Genomic DNA, 24,817 nt, shown 5'->3' on the forward strand with positions numbered 1-24,817 from the left:
AGGAGTCGAGGAACAACCAGGGCGAGTTGGCTGAAGTGAAAAGAAGGACGGAGTCTGGGACTGGACGGCCTAGTGTTAATCCTGGTCCTGGGGGACCCCGCTCCCCCCCGGGGCAGTCGGTCTGCACAGACCTGGTGCTATGAGTGCGGGGAGCCGGACCACTTCACCTGAGAGTGTCCGCGATGTGGGAGATACCCACCTCGGCGGCCATTAAAACTAGAGGGCTCCGGGCTGGGGGGACGCCACTCGGAGCCAGAACCCACGATTAGGGGTGGTGGAAGTCCCAAAGATTTGGTCGCAAAATGTCTGGTGGTATGGGCAGAAGTAGAGGGCCGGGCAGTCCGGTGCCTAGTGGACACAGGGTCACAAGTGACAACTATGCCTGCAACTTATTTCCAGCAAAATTTTCCTGAAGCAGCGAGACCCCAGTGGGGACCCATGATCAGACTGGTAGCCGCCAATCAACTACCAGTCCCTGTTGCTGGGGTGGTGTGGGTACAGGTGACGCTGTGCGGTAAATTCCTCGGCCACAGGGGAGTGGTTCTGACCCATGGAGAAACTGATAAACAGCACCCAGTCATTTTGGGCATGAACATACTGCGGGAGTTTGGCAACCTATTCCTCAATGATCCCACACATGAGACCTTGAAACAGTGGGGTTCCCACACGGCCCAAGGACATGTATTCCAGCAGTTGGTGTGGGAAGCACAAGTCCCCCAGGACTGCCAGGAGGGCAAGGCCCTGGGCAAAATCATCGCGCCAGCGGCTCCCCTGCTTGTACTGCCCCCTGGACAGACAGTGGTGGCCCTACCCATCCGAGCCCCGATACCATTGGAAGGCGTGGAGATGCAGGTGGAGCCATGCTACTCGGAGCGCTTACCCCCTGGCATACTAGTGGCTCGCTCCCTGACCACAGTGCAGAAGGGGACTGTCCTGGTGCGCTGCGTCAACCTTGAAGACCAAGACATCATTCTGAAGCCCCGAACAGAACTGGCCAAGCCAGTAAGGCCTTTTGAAGAAGTGCTACCAGCCCCTGCGGTTCAATTGAGAGTGCAGTCCGAGGACCCTTGGGAAGTAACTATCCGGACTCTGCAGGCTACCGAAATTTCAACTCAGGAAAAGGTTTGAGACATCCTGGAACAAATGCGGGCCGAACTCCCTGGACTAACTGCGGCCCAGCTCTCACAGATAAAAACACTGCTCGGACAGTACCACGAGGTATTTGCTAGTCATGAGGAAGATTTTGGATGTACCACAGCCATCACCCATGGAATTCCCACGGCAGGAGCAGCCCCCATCCGTGAACGATATCGACAGATTCCTCCATAACTCTACCAAGAGGTGAAAACTTTGCTGGCCCAAATGCTACGAAAGACAGTGATTCCAGAAAGCCAAAGCCCCTGGGCATCTCTCATTGTGTTGGTCCGCAAAAAGGATGGCACTTTACGATTGTGCGTGGACTATCGAAAGCTGAATGCTTGCACCATCAAAGACTCGTACCCACTGCCCCGAATAGAAGAATCATTGTCCGCCTTGGGGAAGGCAATGTACATTTCTACTTTGGACCTGGCCAGTGGGCACTGGCAGGTGCCCATGTCAGAAGAAGACAGGGCTAAGACGGCATTCATACTTCCTATGGGACTATTTGAGTTCAATCGAATGCCATTTGGACTGGCCAATGCCCCGGGGACGTTTCAGCGGTTGATGGAGCGGTGTCAGGGAGATCTCAATTTTGAGGTCATGTTGATATACCTGGACGATATCATCATTTATGCTGCCACGTTTGAGGACCACCTGAAGCGATTGGGGCAGGTACTCGGCTGGCTGCAAAAGTACGGGTTGAAGGTAAAACCCCAAAAATGCCACCTATTTCGCACCCAGATCGAATATCTGGGCCATGTCGTCTCGGCGGAGGGAGTAAGGCTGTCCCAGGAAATGGTTGCTGTCATTCAGGGATGGCCTACCCCCGAGACGATAAAAGACGTGCGGGCCTTCCTGGGGTTGGCCGGATACTACCGTCGTTTCATAAAGAATTTTGCATGCCGGGCTCGAGCCCTGCATGACCTGCTGAAGGGGGCTCCCACTGGGGCAAATGGACGAAAAATCCAGTGGCAACAACCTCATGAAGAGGCCTTCCAAGACCTTTAGGCTGTGCTTTCGGATGCTCCAGTGCTGGCTTATGCGGATTTCTCACAACCGTTCATCCTGCACACTGACGGGAGTCTTCATGGGCTGGGGGCTGTGTCGTCACAAGTTCAAGATGGCCGGGAGAGAGTGATCGCGTAAGGAAGCCACTCACTCCATGATTCCGAGCGCAACCCTGACAATTACAGCTCCTTTAAGCTCGAGCTCCTTGCAGTAGTGTGGGCCATGACGGAGCGGTTCGCAGAGTACCTGGCGGGCTCCGAGGTAGTGGTGCGGACCGACAATAGCCCGCTGGCCCATTTGGAAAACGCTGAACTGGGAGCTCTGGAACAAAGATGGGTGGCCCGGATGGCGAAATTCAACTATAAATTTATCTATAAAAGAGGGGCCGAGAATGAACACGCTGATGCTCTCTCCAGGATTCGACATACAACCCCAGCGAAGAGTTGAGATGACGAACTAGAAGGGGAAGAGATACCGTTTGCCCTCACCGCTGCCGTGCTTACAGCTGCCACCCAGGAAGTACCTCCCATGGAGAGCCTAAGGGGCATGTTGGAACAATCCCGGGATAAGTGGATCCAACAGTAGCAAGAAGACGAAGAAATTGGGCTTCTCCGGAAATGGGTAACTGCTGGCAAATTGCCCACTGACTCCAAAAGACAGACTTTGACTCAGGACATGTCGCTGATGTTACGACAATGGGAGAGACTGGTTATCCGAAAGGGACTATTGTATCGTAAAATGACATCACGAACAACATCTACGACGACTTGGCAGGTAGTTACGCCAGGAGCCCCACTTAACGAACTGGCTCGAGAAGCCCATGAAAAAGGGGCTCACTTTGGAGCTCAAAAGACCTTGTAATGGTTACAACAGAAAATTTACCATCCACGCTTGCATGCTGTTTTGGACGAGACTTGCCGGACCTGTCGCCTATGCGAATTAGCTAAACCGCCCGCACAGCGAGCCCCAGTACAAATAATCGTGACCTCAGCACCCCTCGAGCTTCTGGCGGTGGATTACCTGACCATTGGTCCTGCATTCCAGGTGTATGAACACTGCCTCGTCATGGTAGACCATTTCACTAAGTTCGCTGTGGTCACCCCCACTCGAGACCAGAGCGTGGTGTCGGCCGCCTCCTCAATTTGTAGAAACTTTATACAATTTTATGGCTGCCCTCAAAGGATACATGCCGATCAAGGAGCATGTTTTTTTGAAAAAACAATGGAGGAACTACACCATCTCTACGGTATTGACAAATCCAGGACCACGCCATACCACCCGCAGGGAAACGGGGCCTGAGAGCAATTTAATCGGACATTAATCCAAATGTTGCATACTCTGGAGAGTGGCAAGAAGGCCCCTTGGCCCGAATATGTCCCTGAACTAGTATGGGTCTATAACAACCGAGTACATCGAGTTACCGGCTATACCCCTTATTCTCTGCTTTTCAGACGCAAGGGCAAGAGGATCACAGAGGTAGAGTTGGACCCAGAGGAACCTCAGCCCTGGACTGGGGTATCATCATGGGTCCGAAATCACCGGCACAGGCTGCAAACTCTTTATCAAATCGTACATACCAAACTTCAAAATTTAGAACACCCGCGAGCATTTTTCCAGAAGACCCTAACAGGAGGGCTGGGGGAGGGCAGAAAATTCCCTGAAGTGGATGGAAACAGCACTCAAATGGAATGTGAACAGCATGGATAAGATACCTGGATGCATCTCTGACTCCCAGGTTGCTGGTGGGAACAATGTTGTCAGAGTATTACTACACTTTTATGGACTGACAATAAAACATACAATACCAAAGGTAAAAAGGATTTTACAGGAAAAAATATTTAAAAAAAAACATTCTTTCCTGTGTAATGACTTGCATATAAGGTAAAATTAGAAGAGAAAAAAAACGCCTCCTTCATCCCTTAATAGCCAGGTTTCACCGTGTTTCCACGCCACCTATGACTACAGTAGATGACATAGTAGAAGATGAAATAAAACTACACCCACCAGTGGTCACCAGTAAATGTAATTTTAACATTTGATTACCTTATCTGGGCATGTGGTGTGTGTGACATGGTCAGACACATCTTGTTTAATTTATGAAGGAGGGACTCTGAAACTCACATAGACTATACGGACATTGTAAGAACTGCCAAAAATTAGAAGGAAGAGGGACTCCGATACGCCCTGTATTAGACATAAAGGAGGACTTCATACACTGTGTTTCATCATCTTCCTCGCGAGACACTAATTACTGTTTCCCACTGTCATCTTCTTCTGTCCGTGGCTGCTCCAATATTTGGGGATCACAACACATGTCATGATTCATACATTGCTTTAGGTCGTGTTCCCATGTAGCTTAAAATCTGAATTTCTTTTGATTTTCTTGTGTGGAAAATCTGCTGTATTTAACATTTCAAAGAAAGTGGATGAAAATCCATGAAAGCTGTTCATATTTAGTGTATGCATTTTTAAGTGTGGAATGAAAGTATATCAGCTTTTAACATGCCTGGAAAGTGCATAAAATCTAAATCAAAACTGTATTGAAAACAGGAAAAGTGTATAAAAGAGGCAACAAAAACACAATAAACAGAACTGACCGCTGTTGTACATTGTGGGGTAGACGTTTGTGGAAAAGATGTAGAAAAAATCTTAGTTCATAAAGACATAGCGTTTTCGCACATTAGATCACGGCCTTAAGGTTACCATTTCAAAAATGCTGTAGTCTTAGTAAATCATTAGGACTTTGTTCATCACTAACTTGCCATGCCTTTCAGGGCTTATCTATAGCATTCTATAATGCTGTAGCTAAGCTCCCGGTCCAACCTGAAAAGATAAGAAAAAATAAGTTTTATTATACTCACGGTGGGGGGGGTGTCCAACACAGTCCGGTCTGATGGGTGTCGCAGGTCCGGGTCCGGCGCTTCCAATCTTCTTGCCATGCTGCCCTCCTGTTGCTTCATTGCTCCCTGACATCTTACTCCTGTGCAGGCGTACCTAACTGCCCTTATCTGCAAACTCGGACCAATGTTATTCTATGGGGTTGTGCATGTTTGTTTTTTTTCCTTGGACCGACTCAGACTGAGGGAAAAATGACTGCATGTCCGAGTTTTATTAGATATTCAGAGAGCACTCAGCCATGCAAGTCAATGAGTACATGAAAGCCATTGGACTGCGTTCGGATGACATCTGAGTGCAATCCGATTTCCACAGACTTACAGAATGGAAAAGGTGGAGAAATTTTTTCCCCATTCTCCTCACTCAAGAGAATCAGATCACACTCTGATCATACTCTGCTCCAAGTGTGATTTGTAAAATATGCCCAATTCTCTTCGATGACAGAACATACGGAGATGTGACCCTAGATTCACAGATTGCTCTGGAATACTAGAGTAAAACTGCTTGTGACTGCAGTAAAGAAGGTTGAAAGATTAGAAATGGTTACAATAAACACTGAGCAATCTGCAAACAATCCCAAGTATCCAAGTATAACAACACACACATATAATAAGCTGCGCGATGTATTATATATAGTAATGAAGTTAAAGTTTTAGAGAATGATTTCAAATATTTATGGTCCAACAAATACATTGATTACATGCTATAAAGTGATCCTACATACTGGTACTTGTACTTGTCTCTGGAATTGAAGACCTTGAATCATAAATTGTACAGCTTGCACTGTATACTATACTGCATTCCACACAGGTACTAGCTGAGTTCTGGAAAGTTTTATGTCTATACTTATGTGATCTATTTTTAGAAACTCAAGGGAATTGACTATTATTAGATTTCTTTGCAACTCTATAAAGTAGACCAAAAGAACTTCCCAGCAATGAACAATATGAGTAGACGGACAGCAGTTTTTCCCTTGGAGCATTGCTTGAGCTACACTGTACGTCTTCCTCCACCAACTGCCAGCCTCCACAAGGAGAAACCATGCCCATTAGACCTCCGACAAATGCCTTTCACCCATTCAACCAGTACCCAGCTCTGACAAGAAGAAAGAAGTATAAAACACCTGTCTGCAGTTGGGTGCCTTTTCGCATTAGAGAAGACTCTGGTTTGGCTAAATATTCTAAGCCGTGTGACAAGTCTTATTAAATAGTTGGATATTGATTGAGATTGGAAGCTACCTCCAATATGTGGCACTAAAGAGTTGGATTTCTTTCTTCTTGAGGAGAGCTAGCTTGAATTCTGTCTTTCCAGAGAATTTTACCCTAGCCTAAAAGTCTTCTGATTGCAACTGGAAGCTTCCACAAGGAGAACTCCATCCAAAGACTCCCTAAAAGCCAAACAATGCTTTGCTCTCCACTGATAACGGGCAGGATCCCCAGAGATAAGTCTTCAAAATACTGTGGTTTTGCTTAACATTTTAAGTCATGTGTTAAGACCTGGACATCCAGCGACAGGGTAGCAACCTGTAATATGTGGCATTAGAGAACTGGTTCTAGAGAATATGAGTTGATTTGCTGTACCTAGCAGCAGCTGCATCACATTGAACTGAGCTGAACAGTGAAGTTCTATGCAAAATTCCCATCAAGCCACCAGAGCTTATAACAGCTGATCGGTGGATGTGCCGGGTGTCGTATCCCTATGACCTGATATTGATGGCCTTTCTTATTGATGGCCTATCCTGAGGTTTTATCTACGCAAAGCTAGAATTGTACAATAATTTACAGAAATCTATTAAATCTATTCTGACAAAAAAAATATAAAGAGTACTCTAAATACTTTCCGTAAAATTCCTGACCATCACAGAAAGGGTTGAAGATTTATTTTATGAGAACAGTCGAGTGAGTTGTTGTATCAGCAGAATCCAGACTCCATGCAGTATCAGCATGACCCAGGCAATATGCAGTGTCTGAAGCACAATGCTGCTGACAGGTTCCCTTTTAAAAAAAAGCATGCAAAAAATATCCAACAAAAATGTTTTTGACCATTTTTAATGTGGATATTTCAGCTAGAAAATAAAGACGATTTTCATCTGTAGTGTCATCTGTATTCCATTCATACTCCATCCATGTGTTATTCGCATGCACATGTTTTACATCTGTGTGTCCCCCATGTGACATCTGTTTTTATACATCAGCAATTAAAAAATGTACAAGATCTAATAAAGTTTCCTTTGTTACTAACTGCAATATACCCATAAAAATAGGATGCTATATTTACGGTGTACCTATAGACTTGAATAGATGAAAGGTATGGAAGAGACTAGTGTATGGCATGCTGCTGTTTTCCTTTTTGCATGGACGCTTGGTTTCTTTGAAGAAAATATCATCTGAACATCCCTATTCAATAACATTGGTCAGTGTGCCGTCCGCGTACACTCTGAGCTTAAGGGCTCATTCAGACAAACGTATTAAAAGTCTATGTGTTGTCCAGATGCAAAACAGATAGCATTTCAAAGGACCGATGCAAACCAATATGGACGTTTTTACATATGGTTTGATCGTGTGCAAGCAAATAATCGGAGAATGTGTAACTGTAATCTGTATTCTGGATCAGACCTCCTTAATAAGTTAATGAGTAATTAAAAATCTGATCGCATACTGGATACCATCCACATGTCATATGTTTTTCATGGATACATTTTAATTTGATAGATAAACTGTATTATTTATTAAATTGGCCAAGTAAAAATTGCCATTCAAAGGTACAAAACAGACATGGATGTAAGAAAACGTACTGGAATGTGAATTGCATACGGATGAAAATACTGATGAAAAATTGTCAAAATTCTGTACATAAAATGTACAATTTTGCAAACTTTCATCTGAATCCAGCCTGTGGTTAAGTTCACACCAATTGCATGAGTTACATCCAGATAAAAAGAACAGTTTTTTACCTGTACTGTCATCCCTGTGGCATCTGTTTTTATACATCACCAGTTATTAATATTACAAGAACAAACCATTCTTGTAATATTATTAGCATTTTCCCCCTTCTTGATTTCCTATTCTTTTGCATGTTTGTCACACTTAAATGTTTCAGATCACCAAACAAATGTAAATATTAGACAAAGATAACACAAGTAAACACAAAATGAAGTTTTTAAATCAAGGTCTTTATTATTAAGGGAAAAAGAAATCCAAACCTACAGAACACTATGTGAAAAAGTTTTTGACTCCCACTCCTTAAAACTTAAATTAACTGTGGTTTCTCACATCTTTGGGAAGCTGAAATCAAATTCAATAGCCACACCCTGACCTGATTACCTGTTCTCAATCAAGAAATCACTTAAATAGGATCTGTTTGACAAAGTAAAATATACCAAAAGGTCCTCAAAAGCTAGACATCATGTGGTCCAAAGAAACTCTGGAACAAATGAGAAACAAAGTAATTGAGATCTATCAGTCTGGAAAAGGTTATAAAGCTATTTCTAAATCTTTGAGACTCCAGCTAACCACAGTGAGAGCCATTATCCATAAATGGCAAAAACATGGAACACTTGTGAGACTTCCCAGGAGTGGTTGGCCGACTAAAATTACTCCAAGAGCGCAGCAATGACTCATTCAAGAGGTCACAAAACACCTCACAACAACATCCAAAGAACTACAGGCCTCACTTGCCTCATTTAAGGTCACTGTTCAAGACCACCGTAAAAAGAGACTGGAAAAAATGGCCTGCATGGAAGAATTCCAAGATCAAAACTACTGCTGAGTAATAAGAGCATAAAGGCTCATCTCAGTATTCCCAGAAAACATCTTGATGATCCCCAAGACTTTTGAGTGAATACTCTATGGACTGACGAGACAAAAGTTGAACTTTTTGGAAGGTGTCTGTGACAAAAAAAGGCAAGTACATGCAGAAATCAAGGGATCACCAAGATAATCTAAATAGAAAAATATAAAGTTTTATTTTGACAAGACCAAGCCAACACAATAAAAACAATTAAAAATAGCACTAAAGCAGAAAAAATCCAGAATCAAATGTATGATATACAAAATACCTTCAGGCCGTGCTAGATAAATCAAGGCTTTTCAAGTATGCAATAGTCCAAAAAGTGAGAGCTTATACAATATACTTATGCTGCTATAATTACCAGGTTAAATCAGTCTCCCATATGGAAACTACAAATAAACATAAAGCACATGTAATGTATAACTTATCAAGTCCTACAAATAATGACTGTTTGAGGCAAATATTGCCTGTATAGTCATAATGCATACAGTGCCTCAGCAATATAGAATATATCTGGGACCAATGAATCATACCAAGTGTAATGAAAGGACACTGACACTTAGCCCTGGTTCAGTCAGATGGTCACCCCTCTACACAAGGACACCGGGGCCCTGTTGGGCACATGGACCCACACGTATCGACACACACAGTGTCTTTTTTAAGATGAACTAGTCAAAGTCCTGAGCTTCCGATTGAGATGCTGAGGCATGACCTTAAAAAGGTGATTCATGTTTGGAAACCCTCCAATATGGCTGAATTACAACAATTCTGCAAAGATAAGTGGGCCAAAATTCCTGCAGAGTGTTGTAAAAAAATATGGACAGTTATTGCAAATGCTTAATGGCAGTTGCTGCTGCAAAGGGTGGCCCAACAAGTTATTAGGCTTAGGGGGCAATCACTTTTTTACACAGGGCCCTGTAGGTATGGATTTCTTTTTAACTTAATAATAAAGATCTTCATTTAAAAACTGAATTTTGTATTTACTTGTGTTTTCTATGTCTATATTTGTTTAGTGATCTGAAACATTTAAGTGTAACAAACATGGCAAAGAATTGAAAATTGGGAAAGGGGGCAAACAGTTTTTCACACAACTACAGTATATCTGTAAAAATCAGATATGGTTGATTCCTATAGAATATAACTTTTGTGCACTTATAGACCATTTACAAAAATGTAAAATACAGACCCACAGATGCAATACGGATATGAAATACAGACATATGGAATACAAAAGAAATCTAAAAATGTCATCTTTTTAAAGATGAAAAACAGGTGATTATTCACACTCTCATCTCCACATGGCATCCATGAGACATGAACTTTTCTTGCATCAGAAGACCCAACCAACTGCTTTAGGACAGGATCACATGAAAGTAGATTCTGAGAGAATCAGGTTGATTATGCAAATGACTCTCTGATCAAGCTCTGCTTCAAGTTCTCTCAGAGTGTCAGCTTCATGTGAACAGATTCTCTCAGATGAGAGAATCGGAGCACACTGTGAGGAGAAGAAGGAGAACAAAATTTGTCCATCTTCTCCATTGTGTCAGTCTGTGGAAATCAGACTACACTCAGATGTTATCTGAATGCAGTACGATGTTTTCCACGCACCCATAGACTTGAATACACTTGTGTGACCCTGGCCTCACTCCTGGTTTTGGTTTACAAATACTGATGTAAAACATTGGAAAATCATAGATATATTATGTATGAAGGAAAATTACATTGGATATAGCTACTGAAATTGGCTATTTCACTAATTCTCTTCTTGGAATCCAACAATTCCAGACTCTTGACAAAGATTATGTACAGCTGGTAGCTGTCACGAAGTGACTGGCCCTGTGTGACACGACCCAGCAATTGGTCGGTCACCAAACAACAAACAAACAAGGGAACACCGGAGACACAATTACAACGGTGGGCCCTGTGATAGGAAACAGGGGAAATGGACACCTCCTGCACTCTCCTGAGGCTGTGCCCTGGCCTATCCTGACGTTCCTATACGGCTTCTTTCAAACCGTCGCCGAGCAGGATACCTTAGCCCTCACTTGCCCTGCACCTATCCCTTAATAGGGAATTGGTAAGTGTGGACACTGGTCCCAGCGCTGCACTAATACAACACCACAGGAAAATAACAGACAAGGTAAGACAAACAACACTTAGCTTTCTCTGCTGCAATGCACTGAACAGCAGAATAAGGCACCCAATCACAGCATACAGCTGAAGCACCGCTGCACCAGAAAGATCCTTTCTTCAGCACGGTTGGTTTCCAAAGGACCTGTATAACCAACACTCAGCTGATGCACCAGGTGACCTTTTAATTTTAAAGGAATGTGGAAGTGGTCAACACTTGCATCAGCAAACTCACCTAGCAATGTAATTACACCAGCAGCCACTGGGGGGAAAAACTGATGTTAACCCCCAATGTCCTGAAAGGAAAAAAGTTTACATATGAGAATCCAGATCTGACACAGATCTAAAAATGGATCGTGACAGTACCCCTCCTTCAATGAGGGGCCTCTAGACCCTCAACACCACACCTCACCAGAAAACAACCTACGCTGAGGATGCCTCGATCCACTAGAGTTCACCCCGGCAGTCACCTGACTCTCAGATTTATGGCAAATGCAGACTGATGGAATTGACAATAATGTATGCTCTGGAGGTGCCACAAATCTCCAGAGCACCGACCTGGTGAATGAGTTTTGTACGGGCATTACTGGGGGTAACTCCAGCTGGTAAGTCCCTGTGGCCAAGAATGGCCGACACCCGATACGGCCCGATCACCCAAGAATTACAGACCCCAGCAGCACACCTCCACCGGATGTTTTTGGTGGACACCCATACAAACTCGCTCATACACGGGTCTGGACCTGAACGTTTATTGCCACACACACGTTTGCCACAAGACGGTGAACTCTTCAAGGAACTGACAACAGAGGCATTCCCCTGTGTCATCACACTCACACCCCCACAATGCACAGAAGGAACCACCACCCTCCTCTGACTCTTCCTCCAAAGAGGACTCCGACACTCAGGGTTAGCATGTGGTGAGGGTTGAGACTTGCCCCTACTCCCTGGCAGCAAATCTGCTGCCCCCACTGGAGAAGAAGGAGATGGTTGTAGAATGACAGGCAGAGACAGTAGCCCTTGGGTAGCAGCCCTCACATGACTGATCCCAGCTGACTACTTCCCTAGACTGCCAATCTATGACTGGGTTGTGTTTTTTCAACCAAGGGAAGCCTAAAATGATAGGTGATGGCATTCCCCCCAAGACATAGCATGACAGGGACTCTTCATGATGAGTCCCTATGCGCAGATGTATAGTATTCATGACTTGGGTCAGCCTCCCCTGGCTAAGTGGGACAGAGTCAATGGCCTGGATGCTTAGGGGTTTGGCTAGCATCCTACACCTCAGGCCATGGGTCTGGACAAAGTGAGCATCCACCAGATTGACTCCTGCTCCTCTGTCCACAAGCACCAGTATACCCTCAGTTACCCCACCAGCCACCACTTCTGCTGACAAGGTACAGTGAGGGGACAAAATGGAGGAAATATACACTCCCTGGTCACCTCCCTCCACACGACCAGGGGGACACGGCTTCTTAGGTGGTAAAGAAGTTTTGGCAAAAGATGGGTAGACCCTGATAAAATGACCAGTCTGCCCACAGTGAAAACATTCCCCCACACCATGACAAACCGCAGGCGCCACTGCTTGGGAACTAGCTCCTCCCACTTGCATGGGTTCATCCGTCAGCACTGGTGTGTCCTCCTCCCTAGCAAGGACAACAGGGAGCATATTCGCCAAAGCCACAAAAAACTCATCCACTGACCGTAGAGATGGTGAATCGGCCAGCAGGGAGAAGGCCCAAGATTGATGAATCCCACCCGCTGTTCCTCACTCCCTGATGAATGAGGGCGGAGCCTGAAGTGTAGCTTGCAGGCCTCATGAAAAACCAAAAAATTCTCTCTCCCTCCAGAAAACCAGTCTGGGAGAGATAACCTGGGTTCTGGTTGAGCCTGCACCTAAACTGAGGCCCCGAACCCCACCAATTGCTGCAGCTGCGGGCACCACCACACCACGCAGCACCCCACGCTCCTTAGTGAGGGTCTGAAGCAGTTGGGCAAAGGCCTGCATTTGGGCCATGGCTCACCAGAAAAAATGGGGAGGTTGGTTATAATATCACAAAGTGACTGGCCCTGTGTGACACGACCCAGCAATCAGTCGGTCACCAAGCGGCAAACAAACAAGGGAACACCGGGGACACAATTACAACGGTGGGCCCTGTGATAACGAACGGGGAAATGGACACCTCCTGCACTCTCCTGAGGCTGTGCCCTGGTCTATCCTGACGTTCCTATACGGCTTCTTTAAAACCGTAGCCCTCACTTGCCCTGCACCTATCCCTCAATAGGGAATTGGTAAGTGTGGACACTGGTCCCACCGCTGCACTAATACAACACCACAGGAAAATAACAGACAAGGTAAGACAAACAACACTTAGCTTTCTCTGCTGCAATGCACCGAATAGCAGAGTAAGGCACCCAATCACAGCATACAGCTGAAGCACCATTGCACCAGAAAGATCCTTTCTTCAGCACGGTTGGTTTCCAAAGGACCTGTATAACCACCAATCAGAAGATGCACCAGGTGACCTTTTAAAGGGATGTGGGAGTGGTCAACACTTGCATTAGCAAACTCACCTAGCAAGGCAATTACACCAGCGGTCACTGGGGGGAAAAACTGATGTTAACCCCCAATGGCCTGAAAGAAAAAAAGTTTATATATGAGAATCCTGATCTGACACAGATCCAAAAATGGATCGTGACAGTAGCACTGTGTTCATTCCCAATTTTCCATGTTTCAGTCACAGACTCTGAGATTAGGGCAGTAAAGTTTTCATGGAGCGTGAGAAGTCATTTTCTATGCTTATTAGGATGATGGCATGATGTGCTTTCATGTTTTACAACTCAGACATGCACATAATTAAAGTGCATGAATTTATAATGGCTGACATATATGTTGACTGCTTGCAACAAACTGAAAAAACTTTTATCTGCACTTTATAAATTGCACGGGCCCCATAGTAACATTGGTCCAAGTGCAATCCGATGTTTTGTTGGATTGCACTTGGACCGAATATACAGTCATCTGCAAGAGCACTTAGGCTTAGTTTAGAATAGGAGTCTTCTGACATTTTTTTTTTTTGTTTTTTTTTTTAGAAACTAGGTAAAAGAAAATGACACATTACCGTGAAAGAACAACTGAACTCACAATTATGGGCAGAAGGTGATTCTTGCGGTGTCCTTTGCGTTGTGATCAGTCTGGACATATATTAACTGAGAAATGTGATTTACTGATTTAGCATTAAATTGGAGTTTTACCAAGTGAGGCAGAAACTAAACCAGCTTTATTGGATTTTAATTCAAATCAACTCAGTGGAGGAGAGATGGAAATTCAGCGCAAAGGCTTCAATTCATCAGGTCTGGCAATCTGCCTACCAGTCTCCATGAAGGAGGCGCTGGAGTAAGGTGCGCCAAAATTATTAAGAGATGTGCACCTTTCATGAATTTGGTGCATCTTTTAACGCAAGTGCAGCAGCAAAAGAAGTGTACTCCACTTTTTATAAAGTTTTCTAAACCAGTATAAAACCCACTAAAACTACAGTAATTTTACGCTTGTATAAGTTGGACAAAAATGTTGCACTTTTACACAAGAAATCTGGTGGAAACTCCTTGATAAATGGAGGCCAAATGCTTTTCGATAGGGCACCACCTCATCATTTATCTTTTTTTTTTCCCCCGTGATGGTCCAGGGATAAAAGTAACCTGATCCAAATATAAAAAACAGTTCTCTGTAAAAATCTGTCAAGCATTATATGTACTGATGAAGAATAAAAGCTTAGAAAAGCAATAGACTTCCAATAGATTAGCTACGGAAATGTATCATCGTTCACCACATATACACAACACAATATCTCCCTAAGACGTTATTTTGTTCTGGTGCAAAATTGTAATGATAAAAATCCCTTAGTACAAAATAGAATTGATGTGACTTGCATGCATTAAGGACTTGTTCACACCTGGTTTTCTATTGTGTCTTTAAGCGTCAATCACACATGTATTTGGTGGATCTAATAATGTGCCAAGCATGTCTCAGAAACTACTCCAAAATAGAACACATTGGGTGCAATCTTTGGATTCATCTAGGCCATGTTATATTTTAGAAAAAATGATGCAGAATTTAACAAATTCTCCTTTTCTGTATGTTTTTAATACTTTCCAAATAATTAATGTTTTTTTTATGCCACATACATGTTTATATCAGCAGAACCATTACAATATCCCTGAATATGGCATAGCTACTGAAAGACGTTAGGACAGAAAAACTGAAAGGGGTAGCTAAAACACAACTGGCTCTTTTCAGAAACAGTGCCACCCCAGACCATGGTTTTTGTCTGGTATTACAGCTCAGCTTCGCTGAAGTGAATGTAGCTGAGCAGCAATATCATGCATAACCCATGATCAGGGGTGACACTGTCTTTAAAAGAAACCTGCCATAATTTATATGTTACCCTAGAGAACCCCTTCAAGTTCTTACCTGTCCCAGTTTACTACCACAGCAAAAATGGTGTCAGTTTTCCCTTGTAAGGACTCATACTCACTGGAGAGAAAATCAGACGAGAGTAATCCGATAAAAAATCGGATTGCACTCTGACCAATGTTAGTCAATGGGTGACATCTCACTTGTGATATTTTTTCTCATCCGAAATCGGACTGAGAAAAAAATCACAGCATGCTGCATTTTGCTGCGATCTTCTCATGAGAAACACCAATGCAAGTCAATGGATGCAATAAAAAACGGACGAAAAACGGACAGTCCGTTTTCCATCCGTTTTTAATGGATTCATTACCATTCTATGTCATAGAACGCTGTAAATGGTCCTGTAAATGCCTGTAGAAATATAGTTGCATAGAAAAAAAAGGCATTGCATACAGATAAAAACCTTATGTAAAACAGATGTAAAATGGTTTGTGCGATTAAAAATCGCATACAAAACGCATAACAATAGCATAGTTATGGTCCGTTTTTTTCCGTCCAGAAAACGGATCATTTTTTTTTTTCTCGCAAATGGGTATGAGCCCTAAGTCCATTACTCTACATGTCGGCTTTATTTCTAAAGTTTGCTGAAAACTGGAGAAATTACATTTATAAATGTGTATGAAGGACATCAGGTTCTCACGTTGGGCAATCGTTTTTTAGAAAATTTAGAAACAAATCTTCAACATCATGAAGACTTGATTAAACAACTGTGTGTGTCGGCAAGAGAAAATTAATTAAAAAAATAATAATAATCCAACAAAAGACAGGTCAACAAATTCCATGAACATGACGCACCTAGAGTTTCCCGAAAAACGTACCATAAAAATCGAATTAAAAACACAAATGCATCAGTTAAAATACAAGGTGAGAATGGAAATTCCTGTTTCTGTTCACTCACTGCTAACATTTGGATGCTGTATTTTCTAAACTTAAAGTATGCACTGATCTTGACTTAAAACTGCTAATATGCATGGAAAATGGAGTTTATGGAGAAAAGAATGGTCATACTAATATAAGAGCAAGTATAAAAATAATGCATTTACTTAAACCATTTCAGAAAGTGTCAAACTCAGGGGAACAACTTTAGGGCCCATATTTGTGGCACTGTATTGACCAACAAGTGTGAATTGTAGTGTATCAGTACTAGTTATTGGAGAATCATAAGACTTGGCTGATAACTTCCTGCTGGAAAAACTTCAAAAGAATTGTTGGGAAATAACCTCCTAGTTTTGATCATTTGCTCTATGATGTCCTTTTAGAACTACGAGAACTTCATTGTTTCCTGTCTACTCTTACAAGAGATAAGCCTTTCCACATTTACTGCGACAAGTTTAAGCACAATACCTCTTGAAAGACACAATCACTCTTTCACCAGAGACATGAAAACTTCTCAATTTTGCCATAATACCTGGTGCTGTCACATTTCTATTTAAAGCCAATTGCAATGTGCATGGTCTGATGAACACTGGTGCCCCCATTGTAATTATCAGCAGTAGGGTGAAGCTACAGTAGATAGAGATGAACCCAAGTCTGATATCAGCATGAAATCCCCTCTAAAGCGATTAAAGCCTCTGGAGGGAGATAATACTACTGGATGTCTGATGGGATGGATTATACTGTATAAACTTGGTGATATATCCCTTGGGAGAAGGTCACCTACCTGAAGGTCTCTTGCTGCTGGTCCTTGGTGAAGTCCTCTCCCTGGAGTACAGTCTGCGTTGACCACCATGCTCTGAAGAGTAAGCAGTCCCCTCGCTGTACCGCCTGGTAATGACTTTGCCAGCACTTTCCCTGCTAGTGCTACTGTCCCCAATGGCCTGCACAATAAGGTCTAGAAGAGTTCTTCTCTCTCTTTCCTGGGCTTCACTGATGCCATGAACAGAGGAGGTGACCAGCAATAAGGAGATGGCCAGTAGTGCCTGCCATTTCCTCGCCCTCTGCATCTCTCCCTTTGCGATCCTGGGAAAGAGAGAGGGATGGAGACAAGAGTTACACATGCTAGCTTCTGCCCCTTATCATCTTCTGGCTGCTCATGGTGATCTTGGCCAACTCGTGGACACCTAGATGATCCTGGGAAGAACTTCTGGCTGTCAGAAGGGTGCTGAGGAAATGCAAAAGGCAAAGCAGAGAAGGAGAAGAGGAGAGGAGGCTCAGGAGCTGCTGCTGATAATAACTACTGCTAACTTCACATTAATGATCAAACAATCTGTCCTCCTCATCTCTTTCCTCAACTGTTCTAATCCACCAGACCAGCACCCTCCTCCTCACAGGGCACAGCAACTCATAGCAGCAAGTCAATGACTAGCCTCCCTAATTGAGTGGCCAGACTCTCCACCCTCCAGGCTGCCTCTCATCCCACATCTTCCAGGGCACATTTATAGCTTCGGATTAGAAAAGGTATTAACAATGCAGCACAGCGATACAATCCTGGCTTTGTTTGGGATTTACTTCGCTTTCTTCTCTGTCATTATTATTGCCGGGATTATGAAGACACATGTAAGGCAAAACTGCAAGTCATAAAGTCTGCGCTGCACTCAAAAGGAAGGAACAGCTGGATTTGACATCCACACGTGCAGATACAGTCATACCTGCTGCATTGGAAAAGGAGTGCAAGGCACAATCATTCCACAGTGTACATGGAGACAGTAGCCTGCCATGGTGGGACTTGTAGTTCCACATCCTACCTAACCCTGCTCTAAGACATTCTCTGAATTCATGCCAGCTCCTAACTAAATCCTAAAACTAATATATATATTTTTTTCTACATAGACATGCACACACACACATATATCTATCTCTATATACATATATATAGAGAGATGTGCAAATATATACATATATACACATGAACATATATATATTTTTGTAGATATATATAGAGAGATTTATGTGTATATATACTCATGAACATATATATATATAAAGTCCACCCCCATTGAGGGGTGAGAAGGAAGTTTTGTTTTTATACATACACACAGTTGTGTATATATACAGGAACATATGTATAGATATTTATATATACACACACATATAGACATATATACACACAAATAAATACACACATATATACACACACACTATATATATACACACGTACACACGTGTGTGTGTGTGTGTCTGTGTGTGTGTGTGTGTGTGTAACACTTGGATAATGCTAATGTCTGTAAACTGAACCAAAAAGAGTGGAAAATATAGGTAAGAACTTGGGGTTATATCATGTATGTGCATCACAGATATAGAGCATAACATGTTCAGTACAATTTATTAGTCTATATAATCTAACTTTGAATATATGCAGTAAATTCTGCTACATATGACTATGTTGTGTATATTGCTGCACTGTATATAATAAAAGTTATTCATACTAAACATCGTATAATACATAAGAAAGAATAATGAAAAGTGATGTATAAAGACACCAGATATTCCAGTAACTCACCCTTGGTAAGCTGGACTTCTTCCCAACACTGATGTAAGATGTGCAGACTTGCCAAGAGCATGCAGGTTACAGTAAGAGCATGTTTTGAGATCCATACACCTGTCTTATATATACTTTCTCTAGGTGGCTGCTGAAGCTAATAGTATTGACTTGTAGGTGGGTGGCAGGTAATGAAAACATCTTTGGTAATTCATTCTTTGAGTCACCATGGCTCTTCCTGGCATACAGTATCACCACCCCCTCCCCATGGATAGCAATTGAGAGCCATTTATTAGACTGACTCAGATATATTTGTGAATTAGATTCTCCCTTTAGATCAGGAAGTGCCTGTTAATAAAGCTGAAAGCTTTAGAAAGAATTTAGGACTTATGGGGATTCACTTAGAATGACAAGAAAAGAGGGAAGAAAATTTATCCTTCCCCTGAGACTTCTTGAAAAATGCAGACAAGTTCTAAGTATTTCCATGTAAACTAAAAGGACCCAAGACAATAGACCTCACCACTGATAAGGAGACAAGCTAAGTAATACCGTGTGTCAGGTTACATCTGTGCCTCAGATTAAGTCATTATTAATTTAGTGGAAGCTTATTGGCAATTACTGATTTCTGATTTTCCTACCAAAACGTAATTAAAAAACGTCATCGAAAAAGCAGAAATATTCCACTGTTCATCTAGTGGTCATCATTGCTAGAAAACCTATTTCTAGAATTGTTAATATTATTTCATTATAACCCCTTAAATGGATTTGATAGAAAAATAGTCCACAAGATTTGTTTTAAAATTAACAAATCTAAAATGACCTGTTTAAAGGGAACCTGTCAGCTGATTTTTACTTATGGAACTTATGTTGTGACTGTGTAGATGCTTGTCCCCCAATAAAAATGATGTTTTTTTGTAGTGAACCAAACTAGTCATGAGAAATCTACTGAAGAAACCTTATACAAATCAGACTGAAAGTGCAGCATGGTGGCTTAGTGGTTAGCACTGATGCTTTACAGCATTGGGCGCATGGATTCATATCCAAGCAAGGACAACATCTGTCAGGAGTTTGCATGTTCTCCCTGTGGGTTTCTCTGGGTTTTCTGGTTTCCTCCCACACTCCAAAGACATACTCATGGATAATTTAGAGAGTGAGTAGGGATGAGCAGACCCATGGAAGTTCGGGTTCTGGAACCTGACCAAAACTTTATTCCAAAGTTCGGTTCAGGTACCCGAACTGTACCCAAACTTGAACCACAACCCGAACCTCATTGAAAACAATGGAGACCCAAACAGTTGGTCTGGAAAATTCTCCCTCTCCTCCCGGACTCCACCAGAACTCCGAACACTGCAAAGGACTTCTTGTAGAAGTCCATGTTCAACGATTAGCACCAGACACTAACTGACCAGTTCAAACCTGAACTTTTAGGTTCGAGTTCGCTCATCTCTAATTGTGAGCCCCATTGGGGACAGTGATGACAATATCTGTAAAGTGACGAGGAATATGATGATGATATATAAGTGAGTATAATAAAAATAAAGTGGACTTTTGGCATGTCAGTACATTTGGACTGTTTGTTCCGAGTGCATTGACAAGTCGCAATACACCTAAAACCTGTTGGGCATTTTGTTTCTACTCTAGTTTTCTTGTGACTGGCACAATGGATCTCTACAAAAAAAGTTTTCATTTTTATTGGAGATAAGCACCTGTACAATCATAATACCACGACTGTCATATGAAAAAATCAGGTGACAGGTTCCAATCAATCCTCTGTTATTCTATAAGTACCTTACTACTACTGTACTACACAACAGTGTTTGTTGACTGGACTCCAACATTGATGACCAGTGACAGCTGAAGCCAATCACTGGGCTCACTGTTTTGATCTGTGTTCCCCAGCATTAATACTAAGGCCAGTGATTGGCTTTAGCGATCAGGTCTTGTAGACAGGACATCACCACTGCAGCACTGTGAACAAACACTGTATTAGGACATGTGGCATAATAGAGAGGGATGCTGAATGGAGTATCACCTGCTTTTTGCCAGAAAAGAGACTTAGTAGACGACTTGGCGATGGTAGCAGATCCCAAGGGAACAAAGCTACCAGGCCCACAGCAATTTGCTGGCTCTGAATTTAGATATGAATACCTGTCTAGACCACCAGGTATCTTGACATTTTGACAACTGCCTCCAAGAATACATATAGGCAGTAGTGATGAGCGAGTATACGCATTGCTCAGGTGGTCTCCGAGTATTTTGGCATGCTCGGAGATTTAGTTTTCGTCGTCTCAGCTACATGATTTGAGACTGCTAGACAGCTTGAATACATGTGTGGAATGCCTGTTTGCTAGGGAATTCCCACATGTATTCAGCCTGTCTACAAGTCGCAAATCATGCAGCTGAGACGACGAAAACTAAATCTCTGAGCATGCCATAATACTCGGAGATCACCTGAGCATGCTGGAGCAGACCCGAGCAATGATGCTACTCGCCCATCACTAATAGGCAGTTATCTCAGGTCACGAGACCAACTGGTTGGGCCAGGTAGTGCCATTTGAACAAGGTCCATGTTTCTTAGATTGGTGAAATTGGCCAATGTTATAAGTAATGCCAAAAAGCACAGCAGTATTTATCAGTATCATCCCCCAAAAAACAGAGATGAGTTGCCACACACTCAACTTACCCCGACTCTGTCCACTTTTTCTGATCTGAGCAAAAATTGAGTGAGAATGCCATATTTCACAAAATTTTAGTGCAGCCTCACATTGGGATAAAATTTTGCCCCTTTTAAAGCTCAAGAATTCTGGTGTAGAAACTTTGATGAATCAGGTCCCATAAGTCTGTTTTGTATCTAATAATCATTACTAGCATTTACATGTGTCGCACGTGATCATTTATACTGTTAATAGATGGTAAATTTTACTCTTGGGAATTACGCTTTGAATCGTGCTTCTTTTCCCCTTTTCTCATCCAATTCTTTCTGGCATTCACTCACCTTAACACAACTGAACCCATCCCTCTCACTATAAAGCTAGTGCTACACGGCAACATGTGTCTGGATTTTTCATTAATGGGATGCAGATCTGTCCTTTGGTATGAAATGACTTTTCAATTACAACAACTGACGACTGAAAGAATCCAAAACAGCAGATCAAATTTTTGACCGTCTTTACAGCGGTAAGAACACATCTCTACTCGGTTCTAAAGATTAATTATTATGTACAAATGACCAGTACATTCATAGCCAGACAATGAATTGTCATTTACAGTCTGATATACACATTAGAGTTGAGCGAAACGGGTCATAAAAATTCAAAAGTCGCCGACTTTCGCCAAAGTCGGGTTTCATGAAACAAAACCCGACCTTAGCGTGGGGTCGGCCACGAGGTGGGTGACTTTAGCGCCAAAGTCGCGTTTCAAAAGATGCTTTAGCGCCCTTTTTCAGCCATTCAGGAAGAACGGACACTGTGGGCAACGTGATGACATAGGCAGCCGTCACCACCATCTTGGAGAAGGGCATGCAAGTGATTGGCTTGCTTTGTGTGGTGTCACAGGGGGTATAAAAGAGCTGGGATGCCGACCGCCATGTTACTCATGCTGATCTCAGAATAGGGAGAGCTGCTGCAGCTGCTGATTCTGAAGGGAGAGCATTAGGAAGGCAAAAAGAAAAAAAAAACTGCTTCTGCTGCTAGCGCTTTTCATTGTAGTTACTGTGCAGTGAAAGGTGAAGATTTTTGCTTTTGTGCAGTAGCGCTGGAGGTGATTAGCCTGCCTTTTAAGGCTAGCTGCATTGCTGTGTGCACACTGGTGTTCAAACTGCTTTTTTAAAAGCAATCCAAATTGCATTGTTTTGTCCTGGAGAGGTAGTGAGCGTTCATTTTTTCACACACCGTAGAGCAGTGTACGCTCCTCACACAGTACCGTGTACCGGCTGTTATCACTGCCAAATTGAAGCTATCTACGTGTGTGACTCTGTAAGGAAAAGTCGAGGAGTTTGTCCGTTCTTTCAGACGTACACCTTATAGTTTTGTCCGTTTTTCAAACAGTTTAGTATATTTGCTCTTTGATTACATTCAAAACTAGAGCTAGACAGCGTGTGTCAGTCCGTATACAAAAATACGGAGCTTGACAATTTTACATATACCGTACAGCAGTGTACGTGCACGCTCCTCTCTCAGTACCGTGTAACGGCTGTTATCATGGCCAAATTGAAGCTATCTACGTGTGTGACTCTGTAAGGAAAAGTCGAGGAGTTTGTCCATTCTTACAGACCTACACCTTATAGTTTTGTCCGTTTTTCAAACAGTTTAGTATATTTGCTGTTTGATTACATTTAAAACTAGAGATAGACAGCGTGTGTCAGTCCGTATGCAAAAACACGGAGCTTGACAATTTTACATACACCGTACAGCGGTGTACGTGCACGCTCCTCTCTCAGTACCGTTTAACGGCTGTTATCACGGCCAAATTGAAGCTATCTATGTGTGTGACTCTGTAAGGAAAAGTCGAGGAGTTTGTCCTTTCTTAAAGACCTACACCTTATAGTTTTGTCCGTTTTTCAAACAGTTTAGTATATTTGCTGTTTGATTACACTCAAAACTAGAGATAGACAGCGTGTGTCAGTCCGTATGCAAAAACACGGAGCTTGACAATTTTACATACACCGTACAGTGGTGTACATGCACGCTCCTCTCTCAGTACCGTTTAACGGCTGTTATCACGGCCAAATTGAAGCTATCTACGTGTGTGACTCTGTAAGGAAAAGTTGAGGAGTTTATCCATTCTAACAGACCTACACTCTAGGGAGATTCCAATTCTGCCCAAATCTATATACACCTTGTATTTTGTCATACACTAGGCAATTTCTGCCGGTCACATTGCGGTGTTATAGACACAGGGCCTGACAGAATCCAACTGTGTCCTGAAGTCTACAGATTCCAATTCTCCACAGTCCTCTATCCACCTTTTTTACACCATCCATAATCTGTCTGTCACATTGCGTTGTAAAATAAACAGGGCCTGACAGAATCCAACTTTGTCCTGAAGTCTACAGAGATTCCAATTCTCCACAGTCCTCTATACACCTTTTTACACCATCCAGAATCTGCCTGTCACATTTCGGTGTAAAATAAAAAGGGCCTGACAGAATCCAACTGTGTCCTTTAAGTCTAGAGAGATTCCAATTCTCCACAGTCCTCTATCCACCTTTATTACACCATCCATAATCTGCCTGTCACATTGCGGTGTAAAATAAACAGGGCCTGACAGAATCCAACTTTGTCCTGAAGTCTACAGAGATTCCAATTCTCCACAGTCCTCTATACACCTTTTTACACCATCCAGAATCTGCCTGTCACATTGCGGTGTAAAATAAAAAGGGCCTGACAGAATCCAACTGTGTCCTGAAGTCTAGAGAGATTCCAATTCTCCACAGTCCTCTATCCACCTTTCTTACACCATCCATAATCTGCCTGTCACATTGCGGTGTAAAATAAAAAGGGCCTGACAGAATCCAACTGTGTCCTGAAGTCTAGAGAGATTCCAATTCTCCACAGTCCTCTATCCACCTTTCTTACACCATCCATAATCTGCCTGTCACATTGCGGTGTAAAATAAACAGGGCCTGACAGAATCCAACTGTGTCCTGAAGTCTATAGAGATTCAAATTCTCCCCACTACTATATACACCTTGTACCTTGTTTTACAGTACCATATAGTTGGTGGTTTTTTGTGTACATTTTCCCCAAAAATGAGGAAGTGTGGTGGAAGAGTCCGTGGAAGTGGGCGGGGGTTGGCAGCTGGTAATGATGGTGTTGGTGTTGGTGGTGGATCTTCTGGTAGTGGCAAAAGCAAAATAGCACCTAATGCAGGAGGTGTTGAGCCTGCGTCATCGTCTGGCTCCACAAGGCCTCGAAGGCTCCCTTTTCTGGGAGTAGGTAAACCACTTTTAAAGTCGGACCTTCAAG

At 42.8% G+C, this 24,817-nt stretch overlaps 1 protein-coding gene across 2 annotated transcripts in view; it reads right to left on the reverse strand.

Moving 5' to 3' along the window:
• Nucleotides 1–18,966, reverse strand: part of ALKAL1 (ALK and LTK ligand 1) — a 194,431-nt gene extending 175,465 nt beyond the window's left edge. The window contains exons 1-2 of one of the 2 annotated variants that reach the window (XM_073583800.1): nucleotides 18,873–18,966; nucleotides 17,094–17,392 (exon numbers count right to left, since the gene is read on the reverse strand). In XM_073583800.1, the coding sequence (XP_073439901.1) occupies nucleotides 17,094–17,376 (283 nt within the window). In that variant the 5' untranslated portion in view covers nucleotides 17,377–17,392; nucleotides 18,873–18,966. Of the gene's footprint in view, nucleotides 1–17,093; nucleotides 17,699–18,872 lie in introns of those variants that run through there. The other variant, XM_073583799.1, reaches the window with a different exon arrangement.
• Nucleotides 18,967–24,817: the final 5,851 nt, after the last annotated feature.

The sequence above is a fragment of the Dendrobates tinctorius genome, unplaced genomic scaffold, assembly GCF_039654945.1.
Source record: "Dendrobates tinctorius isolate UK_male_01 unplaced genomic scaffold, ASM3965494v1 ptg000081l, whole genome shotgun sequence".
NCBI classification, from domain to species: Eukaryota; Metazoa; Chordata; class Amphibia; order Anura; family Dendrobatidae; genus Dendrobates; species Dendrobates tinctorius.